The sequence below is a fragment of the Microcaecilia unicolor genome, chromosome 10, assembly GCF_901765095.1.
Source record: "Microcaecilia unicolor chromosome 10, aMicUni1.1, whole genome shotgun sequence".
Taxonomy (NCBI): Eukaryota; Metazoa; Chordata; class Amphibia; order Gymnophiona; family Siphonopidae; genus Microcaecilia; species Microcaecilia unicolor.
The window spans coordinates 27,928,102-27,943,137 of record NC_044040.1 but is presented as its reverse complement, the minus strand read 5'-3'; the positions used below and the strand labels follow the sequence as shown (position 1 = coordinate 27,943,137).

General features: G+C 46.3%; 1 protein-coding gene across 4 annotated transcripts in view; it reads left to right on the top strand.

Annotated features, from left to right (window-relative positions):
* The window catches only part of PHTF2 (putative homeodomain transcription factor 2), a 225,666-nt gene that overhangs the window by 158,001 nt on the left and 52,629 nt on the right, over positions 1 to 15,036 (top strand). For all 4 annotated transcript variants that reach the window (XM_030215752.1, XM_030215753.1, XM_030215755.1 and 1 more), the window contains one exon: positions 8,643 to 8,771. In XM_030215752.1, the coding sequence (XP_030071612.1) occupies positions 8,643 to 8,771 (129 nt within the window). The remainder of the gene's footprint in view (positions 1 to 8,642; positions 8,772 to 15,036) is intronic.

Below are 15,036 nucleotides of genomic sequence, written 5' to 3'. Positions count from 1 at the left end.
CCGTCCCCGCGGGAATCCCGTGGAACCCGCGGGATTCCCGCGGGGACAGAGGCAGTTCCTGCGGGGTTCCCACGGGGATGGAAGCAGTTCTGTGGGGTTCCCGCGGGGACGGAGGCAGTTCCTGCGGGGTTCCTGCGGGGATGGAACCAGTTCTGTGGGCTTCCCGTGGAAGTGTAAGCTGCACCTGCACCAGCCTCTCATCTACCGAATACCAATTTATTTGAGTGCTGTCTCCTCCTCCTCCTCTTCTTCCTTGCTTTAACAGCATAAATGTAGAAAGTCTTCCATTAAGGAGGTGGTAGAGTCACAAATGATGACGGAATTCAAAAAGGCGTGGGATGAACACAGAGGATCTCTAATTAGAAAATGGAAGTTATATAAAAGCTAACCTTAAATGGCTGCATTTGTGTGGATATGTCAAGTGACACTTAGATGGCGACTCTGGCTGTGATGAACTAGAGCTGATACCTGGCAGACTTGTATGGTCTGTCTCTCATACATGGCAATCTGGTGTAGGATGGGCTGGAAAGGGCTTAGACAGCAACTTCAGTGGCTGGAACATGAGGACAGTGCTGGACAGACTTTTACGGTCTGTGTCCCACAAATGAGAACATGAATAGGCTGGAGTGGGCTTCGATGGCAACTCCAGCAGTTGGAACATAAGGATGGGGCCAGATAGACTCCTGTGGTCTTTGTTCCAGAAACACGAAAGAAAGACCATAATCAAGTATATAATATCACACTCGTTGATTTAATGATGAATTGATCATGAGTGTGACTATTGGGCAGAGTGGATGGACCGTTCAGGTCTATTTGCTGTCACTTACTATGTTACTATTAATCCTCTTTGCTCCCATGCTGGTGCACAGACCTCAGCTCTGACACAGGCACGAGAATCAGATGTCACCTGACCTACTGGCGCGTGCATGTGGCGGCCTCTCAGCACACACTGCCAGTGAATCAGAGACAAATCTTACATGTGCGCACCAGAGTGTTCCAAGTTCCAACTTCCATTCCTTCCTTGCCTACAGTGCTGTGGCTCAAATCCAGAAAGAGACTGAGGGAGCTGACTGGAACTTTCTTTTATGTACTATTGAATTCTTATGGGGATGGGTTAAATTCTTACGGGGATGGGTGGGGATGGGTTAAATTCTTGCGGGGACGGGTTGGGATGGTTTAAACTTTTGAGGGGATGGGTGGGGATGGGTAAGATTCCAGTGGGGATGGGTGGGGACGGGTAAGATTCCAGCAGGGACGAGCGGGGATGGGTTGGATTTCTGTCCCCGTGCAACTCTCTAATTCAAACCTCCCTTTGTGATCTTTGCAGTCCTGGTGCAAAACACAATGTATTGTTTCACCAGTAAGTGGCACTGTTAGACAAGTTATACCTTTTGCTCATTTTCTCTCCTTTATGGGCTATGTAAATAAAAATGACTACAGTATCAAGTGAAGATATATTAAACACATACTTCGTGAAAGATGGGCAGGGCAATTCTATAACTGAGTAAGTGCATTTTCATTGGCACTTAAAGCATGCAAGTGGATTATGTGCTATTCTATAAGAAATGCGTAAGTGCTATAGTGCATAACTGCAATGGGGGGGGCAGGGCGTGGATATGGATGCATGGGCAGGATGGATGTCTCCTACTTTCACGTGCACCTTATAAAATACTATAAGTTGCATGCACTGCATAATGCACTTACATAAGCCTCCTATTAACAAAAGCAAAATTGTCCCACAAAGTCTCAACCTATGGGGCCCTCCCAAAACTTAACACCAAGCTAACATATCCGACCAACCCCACTCCCTCCCTTCTCTCCCATCCCACATATAAACCCACAAGTATTGACAGACTCTGAAATCACAACTCAGCTATTGTTTAGGAGCAAACTATGACCTTGGGGGTGCAAGATTTACAGGTATGAGTCCCATATTGCTAAAAATCTCTTCTTACGTTTGGGTGAGATTTTAGATTCTTTAGCCTCCCAGGTCTCCATTAAATGCACTTGATTCCTCCAATGCCAGTAGGCTGGCGGGTCAGGTGAAGTCCAGTATTGTAATATACACTTACGTGCTACCAAACACAGCCTTATCCCTATTTCATCCTCTAGAAGCACCTGGTACATCTAGTAACAATTGCTCCGCTGTTACCATTATCTTGTCCCCCAGATAGAAACATGACGGCAGATAAAGGCCAAATGACCCATCCAGTCTGCCCATCCTCTGTAACCCCCAATTCTACCTGTTCCTAAGCGGTCCCACATGCTTATCCCATGCCTTTTTAAATTCTGGAACAGTCCTAGACTCCACCACCTCCACCAGGAGGCAATTCCACGCCTCCACCACCCTTTCTGTGAAATAATACTTCCTTAGGTTACTCCTAAGCCTATTCCCTCTTAACTTTGTCATATGCCCCCTCATTCCAGAGCTCTCCTTCATTTGAAAAAGGCTCTCTTCCTGTACATAAATGCCCTTATTTATTTATTTGTAGCATTTGTAGCCCACATTTTCCCAACAATTTGCAGGCTCAATGTGGCTTACATTTGCCGTAATGGTGGTTGCCATTTCCAGGTAACAGAGTTACAAAAGGCATTGCATTAAGGTGCATACATAAATGGTAAAGAAGAATATGTTATGGTATAGCATATTAGTTCCTGAGTGATAGATTAGATTGTAACATACATTAGGTCATCGACTATAGAGATACCATAATCGACATAAGGATTAAAGTGGTAGTGCTTGATCTTTATTAACAAAGAGGTTATTCATTTAAGTGGTAAAGAGTTCGGTTTTTCTAGTTCATGTGCAGTTTTATTATTTAGCATTGAGGATGCATGTTATTGGTATGCCTTCTTGAACAGTTCAGTTTTCAGTAGCCTTCGTAAGATAGTTAGGTCTTGCATGGTTTTTATGGTCTTCGGTAGTGCGTTCCATATTTGTGTGCAGATGTAGGAGAAACTGTTTGCTTATGTGGATTTATATTTTAGCCCTTTACAGTTCTGGTAGTGGAGATTGAGGAATGAGCGTGCTGATCTTTTTGCGTTCCTAGTAGGCAAGTCTATAAGGTCTGACATATAGGCCGGGGCTTCCCCGTGAACGATTTTGTGGACCAGGGTGCAAACTTTAAACGCAATTCGTTCTTTTAATGGGTGCCAATGCAGTTTTTCTCTTAGGGGCTTGGCGCTTTTGTATTTCGCTTTCCCAAATATGAGTCTGGCTGCTGTGTTTTGGGCGGTTTGAAGCTTCTTAATGATTTGTTCTTTACATCCGGCATAAATGGCATTGCAGTAATCTAGATGGCTTAGTACCATTGATTGTACTAGGCTGCGGAATACTTCCCTTGGGAAGAAAGGTTTGATCCTTTTAAGTTTCCACATTGAGTAGAACATTTTCTTTGCGGTATTTTTCGCATGGTCTTTGAGTGTGAGATTTCGGTCAATTGTGACTCCCAGAATTTTCAGACTGTCTGAGACCGGAAGGGTGTAGTTTGGGGTGTTTATAGTATTGGGTTTGTTTGTGTTATATTGTGAGGATAGGATGAGACACTGTGTCTTTTCTGCGTTTAGCTTTAGTTGGAGTGCATCCGCCCATGAGTTCATTATTTGGAGGCTGTGTTTGATTTCATTTGTGATTTCGGTTATATCGTGTTTGAACGGGATGTATATCGTGACATCGTCTGCATAGATGTACGGGTTGAGTCCTTGGTTGGATAGTGATTTGGCTAAAGGTGTCATCATTAAGATAAAAAGGGTTTGTGAGAGCAGTGATCCTTGTGGTACTCTGCATTCAGGTTTCCATGGTGTCGAAGTTTTTGAGTTTGAAATCACTTGATATGTTCTTGTTGTTAAGAAGCCTTTAAACCAACTTAGTACGTTTCCTCCAATCCCGAAGTAGTCTAGGATGTTCGAGAGTATTTGGTGGCTTACCATGTCGAACGCGCTGGACATGTCAAATTGTAGGAGCAGTACATTATTCCCAGTTGCAATCAATTGTTTGAATTTGGTTATGAGGGTGGTTAGCACTGTTTCAGTGCTATGGTTGGATCGAAATCCTGACTGTGATTTGTGCAGTATTGTGAATTTGTTTAGGTAATTAGTAAGTTGTTTAGTTACCATGCTTTCCATTAGTTTGACTATCAGGGGGATGGATGCTACTGGTCGATAGTTGGATGTGTCATTTAATTTTTTCTAAGTCTTTGGGTATAGGTGTTAGTAATATATTTCCTTTGTCCTTGGGGAAGAGTCCGTTTTGTAACATATAGTTTAGGTGTGACGTAAGGTCTGTTATGAAGCGTTTGGGAGCGGACCTTATGAGGTTGCTAGGGCAAATATCCAGTTTGGAGTGGCTTTTGGAGAATTTGTTGATTGCTTGAGTGATGGTTTCTTCAGTTAGCAGGTCGAAGTTATTCCAGGTTCGATCTGCTGGATATTCACCGAGAGTTGGGTCCAGGCAATCCATACATTTTTCGTCATCACTGGTGTTGAGTGGTAGAGTGGATCAAAGTTTTATAATTTTCTCATTGAAATATTTGGCAAGTTTATCTGCCGATGGGGTTTCTGTGCTGTCTGTGGTAACCGGTTTGGTGTCTATTAATTTATTCACGAGTTGGTAGAGTTTATGTGCATCTTTGTAGTCTGGTCCTATTTTGGTTTTGTAGTATGCTTTTTTTAGATCGTCTTATTGAGTATTTATATGTTCTTTGCATTTGTTTTCATGCATTAAGTGTATGTTCGTCTTTCATTTTTTTCCATGCTCGCTCAAGTCTCCTAGCATGTGTTTTTAGTAATTTCAGTTCTTCGTTGAACTAAGGTATTGAGTTTTGTCTTCGTGTAGTCCTTTTTTGTAATGGTGCAATTTTGTCTAGTGTGTTCCTACATCTGTTGTCCCAGTTTAGTAGATAATGTTTGGAATCAGTTTGTACTGTCCATTCATCACTGTAGATCTGTTGCCAGAATGTTATGGGGTCGATTTGGCCTCTCGTAGTGTAGGTTGTTGGTTCTTGCCTAAGGTGTGTACCTTTTTTCCGCCACTGTAGGGTGAGGTTTAGTTTATAGTGATCTGACCATGGTATCTCTGTCCAATTTGTATCTGTTAGTTTAAAGTTTAGGTCTGAGGATAATTTGTGTGTGATGAGGTCAATTGTATGTCCTTTGGCGTGGGAGGCTTGCATGCTAGGCCAGCTAAGGTCCCATAGCTGGAGGAAGTCTTTGCATTCACGTACATTGGTTGCATTAGGGTCTTCTAGGTGTATATTTATATCCCCTATTATGAGTAAGTTGGAGTTAGATACACAGGTATTCGATATGAAATCCATAAAGTGTGATTGGCAATCTTGCCAATTACCTGGTGGTCTGTAAAACAAGACAGCGTTTAGGTTGTCAAGCAAGGCGGTATGGTTGATTCTAACAGAAGCGATTTCGAGTTTAGGTGTAATAGACTCGGCAGTTGTTGTTACAGTAAAGTGAGATCTGTAAATTATTGCTAGGCCTCCTCCTCTTTTTTTCTTTCCTTTTCCAATGGGTAATTTTGTATCCTGGGGGGCAGAGTTCCAGAATTATCGGGTCCTTGTGGTCATGGATCCAGGTTTCGTTGATAAATAGTAGGTCGAGATTGTCTGCTGTGATCCAGTCTGTTATAGTTATTGTTTTATTGACTACTGATCTGGCGTTTGTGTATCCCGCTAGAATCTTTTTGGTATGGATCCATGTTTGACGATGTGTGGATTTTTATTAGTTGTCGTTCCTTTATTTTTAGTAGGACCTTTATTTTTCTTCTGTTGTGGTTGTCTGCATGTTGGTGTTTTTTTTGTTGTTGGAATTCTTGTCAATTTGGTAAGGTGGTTTGTGTTCCATCAATCTTTGGTTTGTGTGTGTAATATGGGTATCATGTTGATTTCTGTGAGTTAGAGTTGTGAGAGTCAATATTAAGGAATAATTTAATAGGATCAGATTAAAGGTATTCATTTAGATTTAAGTTCTTGTGGTTTCTAAAGGCAGTGTTTTGGTAAGGTCTCTTTTGTTGTTTCTTTTTTGGGATTCTCTATGAGGCTGGGGTGATGTCCTTTTTTTTGTTTTTTTTTTAGGAGTGGGGATCTAGTGGTTAATCTCTATTTCCTCTCCATCAATCTGCAGTTTGCAGAGCACTGTTAGGGGTTAGGTAGAATGGAGAGGAAGTATGGCTATTTGATCCTCTTTGTTCTGTTGGTTAGTCTCTGTTTCTATATTATCGATCTGTCGTCATTGCTCTCGTCTCCTCCCCGAGCAAGCTGATCTTAGGGATGCCTTATCTGCTGTATGGAAGCGTTTCCTTTCTGGTGGGTCTTAATAGGGATTGGTTACCTGTTCTGGGTTAATTGTAGGGCTCCGTCCAGTGCTGATCGGCTCCTAGTGCCCGGTACCTGCCAGTGTCTGCTTGGCACTCCTCTATTTGCCGTCCCCTGGTCAGGTCTAGTCGCCTTTGGCTGTGGGCCGGCTGCTCCGGCCTCCGTTCTCTCGCTTGGCCTGTGCAGTGCCGACCAGTCACGGGTGATCTCGGGTCACGCCATCCGCGCGTCGTCGATCCTAGGTGAGGTCGCTCGCGGGGTTTCAGCTCATCCAATCTGGGAGATCACTCAGGTCATGGAGATTGGGCGATTTGGCTAGGCCACGTGCGGCGCTGGGCTTGGGGCGGTCCTCTCCTTCTCTGGTTCACCAATCCTCTCTCCAGCTGGCACCGGATATTTAAACGTTTCTATCATGTCTCCTCTCTCCCTCCTCTCTTCCAGCGTATACATGTTGAGGTTCATAAGCCTGTCCCTATAATTTTTGCATTCAAGACAGTTTACTAATTTCATAGCCTCCATCCTGTTTATAGCTTTCCGTAGGTGCAGTCTCCAGAACTGCACGCAGTACTCCAAATGGGGCCTCACCAGAGACTTATACAACGGCACTATCACTTCCTTTTTCTTGCTGGTCATGCCTCTCTTTATGCACCCAAGCATCCTGTTGTTATCAGTGAGTTAAGTGCTAAGCCTTATGTCAGGAAAAATTTGCTTTTTTTTTTTTTTTTTCTTTAAACTCTTCCTCTGGGTTTGGATAACTCCACCTCCTAACACTTGTGGTCTACGACAAGGAATTTAAATTTTATTTTTCTTTATTAGTTAAGATGGGAATCTTAATTTCTGTTATAATGTTTGCCTTCCTGAATTTCATGTTCAAGCTTTTAATGCTTGTAAAATTTTCAAATATTAATAAATATAAAATTTAAAAAAAAGTTTGTTCACAGCTACATTGTCCATAAGGACTATGTTTATAAGACTTTCCTGTGGCATCCTGTTAATGTACTGTTAAATTAGCATGTATTACTTTGTCCTGAATGTTAGGACCCCTCTTATATACAGTTAAGGGAAATTGTTGAAACCCTGGATGTATAAAAAGCACATGCCAATATTGATGAATTACCGTATTTTTCGGACTATAAGACGCAATTTTTTTCCCCCCAAATTTGGGAGGAAAATGGGGGGTGCGTCTTATAGTCCGAAGGTAGAGATTTGGCTGGCTGGCAGGCCGCCCGCCCTCCCTCCCTCCCTCCGAGTTCGGGATCGCCCTCCTCCCGGCCCTGTCACCACTTCTCCCCTTACTCACGCGATCTTCCCTGGTGGTCTAGTGACGTCGGGGCAGGAAAGAGCCGATTACCGTATTGCAGCCTGACGGTCTCGGCGAGATTCAAAATGGCCGCCGAGACTTCCATTCTCGGCGGCCATTTTGAATCTCGCCGAGACCGTCAGGCAGCAATGCATACAGGAGGATGGAGAGCAGCGCGCTGGGCAGGAAAGAGGGGGCTCTTTCCTGCCCCGACGTCACTAGACCACCAGGGAAGATCGCGTGAGTAAGGGGAGAGGTGGTGACGGGGGGGGGGGGGAGGGGGGGGAGAGGAGGTAACCCTGAGGGCGATCCCGAACTTGGAGGGAGGGATTCGGACAAGACGCACCGGAGCACCTAGGTTTTAGAGGAGGGAAAAAGCAAATTTTTTTTTTCCTATTTCCCTCCTCTAAAACCTAGGTGCGTCTTATGGTCTGGTGCGTCTTATAGTCCGAAAAATACGGTAATCGGCACCAATCCTGCTTTATGGGAGTATGACAGAACACAGACCAATCTAGCCTCCTCTGAGACCAATAGATAATTCAGAAGAAAATCATGGTTGGAGGAGGAGGAGGACCAAAATTCCATACATTAATTTAGGTGGGGGAGAGGATTTAAATGGCCCTCTGAGTGTCCTAAATTGAGTTGCCTAGGTTTTAGCCGTTGTTTAGGTTAGTTTTCAGCTGCAAGTAAGCTTGACATAGCAAGCCAAATTTTGATTGTCTAAGTTCTGTGTTTCTTTTTTGAAACTTGACCCCACAATTTTTGATAATTAGGGGAAATGATTTTTACAGTAACAATTTTTTGTCTGTTAAAACATTACTAGTTATGCACAATGTTAGCTCAAAAGAGCACATCTGTGTTCTTTGATTAAAAAAAACATAATAGAGACTGCATGTTGTTTCATTCTTTATGGCAGCTGGTATTTTATTATACTAATTAAAGTAAACTCATGTGTGGCATACTAATTGTAGAGTATAGTAGAATTATAAGCAAGGCTCTTTTTTTTTTCTCATCCCCAGAGTCATTTGCCTTGGTTGCATAGTTCCAATCCAGGTTTGGAAAAAGTAAGTGCAATTGTATGGGAGGGAAATGACTGCAAGAAAGCTGACATGTCCGTACTTGAAATCAGTGGAATGATAATGAACAGAGTAAGTTAAATGCTTTTTGTTTTCTTCCTAGGGTAGAGCTGTCGCTGATGGGGGTTGAGGTTCCTGCTCCTTCCGGGGGGGTGGGGGCTGCTAGCTTGCAAATGCATGCTGGACAGGGCTCACAATTCCTCCCCAATGGTCTACAAACCCTAATGCCAGCTCCAAGGTGGCGTAGGGTTTGCCGTAGACAGCGCGCCAGTGTTTGGCGTACTGTTTGCTGATCGTTGGGGAGGAATAGGTTTAGTATGCATTTGAATGCTACTTGCGCTTAGAGCCCTGTTTAGCATGCATTTGCATGCTAGTTGCGTTCAGAGCCCCCGAGCACGTTGTTTCACGTGCTCAGGGGCTCTGATCATGGGGTGGTAGCAAACGCAGGCGCTGCCCATCTTCAAGTCTTTGCTTAAAGCCCACCTCTTCAATGCTGCGTTCGGCACCTAACCCTTACCGTTCAGTGAATCCAGACTGCCCCAATTTGACTGCCCCTATCGGACCGACCGTTCACTTGTCTATTAGATTGTAAGCTCTTTGAGCAGGGACTGTCTCTCTTTGTTAAATTGTACAGCGCTGCGTAACCCTAGTAGCGCTCTAGAAATGTTAAGTAGTAGTAAGTAGTAGTAGTATGGCGCTAGGAGCTTCTAGTGCCTGCGGTTGCTTCTGATCATCTGCCCATCAGTCTCTCTCTGCATTTTTCCTTTAATCATTGGCAGTCTCATTTTATGAACTTTTAATTTGAAATTAGAGCCAACTGACTTGCTGTATGAGTCAAACAAACTTCCTTCACTTTTGTTGTCTTTAGTAACTGGTTAGCAATAATAAATAGTTTATTTGTACTATTTTGACTTCCAGTTATCTGTTTTAATTTAGTATTTCTTTCTAATCTCCGTGTTCTTATTCTTACAAGCCTTAATCTTAACCTTCCACTCCTGCTTATGATTCAGTTAATGTTAAATTCTCCATTGATATTCTAATTTTCTAAATTCCTGTTTTCTTTCTAATTAGGCATTAGAGTAGCAAAGCAATGTTCTTCGCCTTGGCTGCTCTAATAGCTTTAGCAGTTTTATTCAGTTTTAATTGCCAAATTCCACTGCTTGACCATTGATTGTGCATTTTCTGATGATAACTTCAAATCCAAGTACTGTAATGTTTATTAATTTAATCAGATCTGCTCACCCACTTGGATTTTCGCATACTATCTTCCAATAATATTTGAGGTCTAGTTTGATTTACATTAAAAGTTAGCAAAATGTAAGCAGACCAAATAAGGATTGTTGACAAACACTCCATCTCAGTTAAGATCACACTTAGGAGCTAAGATTATGTCCAAAAGATGTTCAGCTTGATGTGTTTACTCTAAATTTACAGTATAGAAACATGAAGTTAGCTACTTGCTTGTTATTACTTAATTCAAGATGTAGATTTAACTCGCATAAATATTGAAGTTGGCAATAAACAATCATATCAACCACCTTTTCCAAAATTTCTCCATAGGGCCAAGGGCCAATAATGCAATAATATACCAGTCTGTCTCTTGGGACCCAATGAGATCAACATATTTTTGACCTCTTTCAGTGATCTATATTAGGAGCATTGTAGATTAGCCTTATGTATAAGAGCAACTACACCACCTTCTTGAGCAACTGGGGTCAGTGTTCAATTTTATAACCTTCTGGACTGGGACCTACACTGGACCCTTTTTTAGATGTCAGCAGTGTTTCTGTAGTAAAGACCATACTAGTCAATGTATCGTTCATCATATCAAATATCATGGTAGCATTATGATTGAACAAACATTCATTAACTGATAGACTTTGTAATAGAAGCACAGGATTGTAATCAAAAATATCTTCAATGTCTTTCTGGATAAACAAGAGACCTTTATCATTTAGATTATATAAAGTCTCTGTTCCTGAGGTCCCTGCCATAATTACCTCTTCCCAAGATTGTTTCATTAGGGAACTAGTCCATAGTATTTACTGTGGAAAGCCTCCCAAACACTGGAACAGAATATTGTATAAGTCATATTCAGCCTTTGGCAGTAAACTGCCGTGGGATTTTTATATCGAGACATACAGTATCGATCCGTACCAGGATAATGATACTGAATATCCAGGTATAAAGTGGTCACTGGCACTTATTTGGGTACTGGTAATGTTCAGATCATAGTAGATGACGGCAGAAAAAGACCTGCACGGTCCATCCAGTCTGCCCAAGAAGATAAATTCATATGTGCTACTTTTTTATTTGTACTGTCCTCTTCAGGGCACAGACCGTATAAGTCTGGCCAGCCCTATCCCCGCCTTCCAACCCCCAACCCCGCCTCCTACCACCAGCTCTGGCACAGACTGTATAAGTCTGCCCAGCACTATCCTCGCCTCCCAACTACCAGTCCTGCCTCCCACCACCAGCTCTAGCACAGACCGTATAAGTCTGCCCAGCACTATCCCTGCCTCCCACCACCGGCTCTGGCACAGACCGTATAAGTCTGCCCAGCAGTATCCCCGCCGCACAACCACCAGCCCCGGCACAGACCGTATAAGTCTGCCCAGCACTAGCCCCGCCTCCCAACCACCAGCTCTGCCACCCATTCTAGGCTAAGCTCCTGAGGATCCCTTCCTTCTGCACAGGATTTCTTTATGTTTATCCCACGCATGTTTGAATTCCGTTACTGTTTTCATCTCCACCACCTCCCGCGGGAGGGCATTCCAAGCATCCACCACCCTCTCCGTGAAAAAATACTTCCTGACATTCTTCTTGAGTCTGCCCCCCTTCAATCTCAATTCATGCCCTCTCGTTCTACCGCCTTCCCATCTCCGGAAAAGGTTTGGTTGCGGATTAATACCTTTCAAATATTTGAACGTCTGTATCTTATCACCCCTGTTTCTCCTTTCCTCCAGAGTATACATGTTCAGGTCTGCAAGTCTCTCCTCATACGTCTTGTAACGCAAATCCCATACCATCCTCGTAGCTTTTCTTTGCACCGCTTCAATTCTTTTTACATCCTTAGATCAGTACCTCAATAACTACCCAGACAGAATTAGGGCAACCTTTTTGCTTTCCTACCTTTATCCAGATAGTTATCTAGTTAGCAGACTGAACCAGCACTATCTGGATAGCCAAGGGAGCTCGGTGATAATTTTCAGCAACATTATCTAGATAATGCTGCTAAAACTTACCAATTATTGGCCCCTGTCAGCACTGTTTATATGGGTAGCAGCAACTGTTCCTCAGATAAATAGCCTTAAATATTGGACAATGTAATTCTAATTCTCCGAGGACAAGCAGGCTGCTTGTTCTCACTGATGGGTGACGTCCACGGCAGCCCCTCCAATCGGAATCTTCACTAGCAAAGTCCTTTGCTAGCCCTCGCGCGCCCGCGCGCACCGCGCATGCGCGGCCGTCTTCCCGCCCGAAACCGGCTCGAGCCGGCCAGTCTTCTTTTGTCCGCACTCGGTACGGTCGTGTTTTCGCCGTGTCGAGCCCCGGAAAGTCGACCTCGCGCGTCCTTTGTCTTCGACGTGTTGTTTTTTCTTTGGAAAATCTTTCAAAATTGTTGAGAAGTGCTCCGGAAGCCCCCTCGGGTTTCGTTTTCCCCTTCCCGTATTTTCAGACTTTGCCCCGGTAAGTTTTCTTTCGTCGTCGGGGTAGGCCTCTTTTCGGCCTCGGTCGAGATTTTTCTCCCTCAAAGTTTTGGTGCTCATTTTCGTCATTTCGGATTTTGATTTCGCCGGCGTGATTTTTCCGCCCATGACATCGAAGCCTTCCAGCGGCTTCAAGAAGTGCACCCAGTGCGCCCGGGTTATCTCGCTCACTGACAGGCACGCGTCGTGTCTTCAGTGTCTGGGGGCCGAGCACCGCCCTCAGGCCTGTAGTCTGTGTTCCCTTTTGCAAAAGCGGACTCAGGTAGCGAGATTGGCCCAGTGGAACGTTTTGTTCTCGGGCTCTTCGTCGGCATCGGCACCGGGGGTATCGAGTGCATCGACGTCTTCAGCGTCCAGAGATTCATCCTCGGCCGCCAGTGCATCGAGGCATCGGCCCTCTGCATCGGCGCCGAGACATCGGATAGCTGCATCGACGTCGGTGGTACCGGGACCTCGTCTGCTGATGTCGTCGGACGGTGGTGCATCGTCGGGAGTGCAGGTGAGGGCTGTCCATTCCCCTGCTGGTGGCGGTGAGCCTTCGGGTGGGTCTCCCCCTACCCTGAGGGCTCCTGCGGTACAGCCCCCCCGAGACCGACCTCCTTCGGCCTCGGCCCCGAGGAAGCGACGGCTGGATTCTACGTCCTCCTCGTCGGTACCGGGAAGCTCCGGTGACATGCTTCGTTCCAAGAAATCGAAGAAGCATCGTCACCGGTCCCCTTCCCGTGTCGGTACCGAGAGCTCTGGGTCGCCGAGGGAGTCGGCACCCAGTAGGCATCGGCACCGAGAGGACCGCTCACCCTCTGTTCAGGAGGTGTCGATGCGCTCCACTCTGGACAGCCCGGAACAGCCTCCACGCCCGGAACAGGTTCTGACGTCGACACCTGCATCGACTTCCATGCCTTTCTCCGCAGCCGCTCTGAACGAGAGCCTCCGGGCCGTTCTCCCAGAGATCCTGGGAGAGCTGTTGCGCCCTACCCCTCCGGTACCGGCGGTGCTTGCGCCACCAGTACCGTCGAGTGTGGCGCCGGCTGGTCCATCGCCCGAGGTGAGGTCTCCGGTGTCGGTGCCGCGTGCGGTGCCGGCTGCCGTCGCCTCCCAGGAAGGCTCCCCGACTACGTCGGCGGAGGGCGCTTCGCCGATGCGGGCGAGGGAGTCTACCTCTCGACGCCCCCATCGTGGACGTGGCTCCACGGAGTCGAGTCGGGCACGGTTGCAGACACAGGTCCGTGAACTTGTGTCTGACACCGAGGGTGAGGCCTCGTGGGACGAGGAAGAAGACCCCAGATATTTCTCTGACGAGGAGTCTGAGGGTCTTCCTTCCGATCCCACTCCCTCTCCTGAAAGACAGCTTTCTCCTCCTGAGAGTCTGTCTTTCGCTTCCTTTGTCCGGGAGATGTCTACGGCCATCCCCTTCCTGGTGGTTGTGGAGGACGAGCCCAGGGCTGAAATGTTTGAGCTCCTGGACTATCCTTCTCCACCTAAGGAAGCGTCCACTGTTCCCTTGCACCATGTCCTAAAAAAGACATTGCTTGCGAACTGGACAAAACCCTTAACTAATCCCCACATCCCCAAGAAGATCGAGTCCCAGTACCGGATCCATGGGGACCCAGATCTGATGCGCACTCAGTTGCCTCATGATTCTGGAGTTGTGGATCTGGCCCTAAAGAAGGCTAAGAGTTCTAGGGAGCATGCTTCGGCGCCCCCGGGCAAGGACTCTAGAACCTTAGACTCCTTTGGGAGGAAGGCCTACCATTCTTCTATGCTCGTGGCCAAAATTCAGTCTTACCAGCTCTACACGAGCATACACATGCGGAACAATGTGCGGCAGTTGGCGGGCTTGGTTGATGCTCTCCCCCCTGAGCAAGCCAAGCCTTTTCAGGAGGTGGTCAGGCAGCTGAAGGCGTGCAGAAAATTCCTGGCCAGAGGGGTGTATGACACCTTTGATGTTGCGTCCAGGGCCGCTGCTCAAGGTGTGGTGATGCGCAGGCTCTCATGGCTGCGTGCCTCCGACCTGGAGAATAGAATCCAGCAGCGGATTGCGGACTCGCCTTGCCGTGCGGATAACATTTTTGGAGAGAAAGTCGAGCAGGTGGTAGAGCAGCTCCACCAGCGGGACACCGCATTCGACAAGTTCTCCCGCCGGCAGCCTTCAGCCTCTACCTCTACAGGTAGAAGATTTTTTGGGGGAAGGAAGACTGTTCCCTACTCTTCTGGCAAGCGTAGGTACAATCCTCCTTCTCGACAGCCTGCGGCCCAGGCTAAGCCCCAGCGCGCTCGCTCTCGTCAGCAGCGTGCGACTCAGCAAGGCCCCTCGGCTCCCCAGCAAAAGCAAGGGGCGAGCTTTTGACTGGCTCCAGCAGAGCATAGCCGACATCCAAGTGTCAGTGCCGGGCGACCTGCCAGTCGGAGGGAGGTTGAAAGCTTTTCACCAAAGGTGGCCTCTCTTAACCTCCGATCAGTGGGTTCTCCAAATAGTCCGGCAAGGATACACCCTCAATTTGGCCTCGAAACCTCCAAATTGTCCACCGGGAGCTCAGTCTTACAGCTTCCAGCACAAGCAGGTACTTGCAGAGGAACTCTCCGCCCTTCTCAGCGCCAATGCGGTCGAGCCCATGCCATCCGGGCAA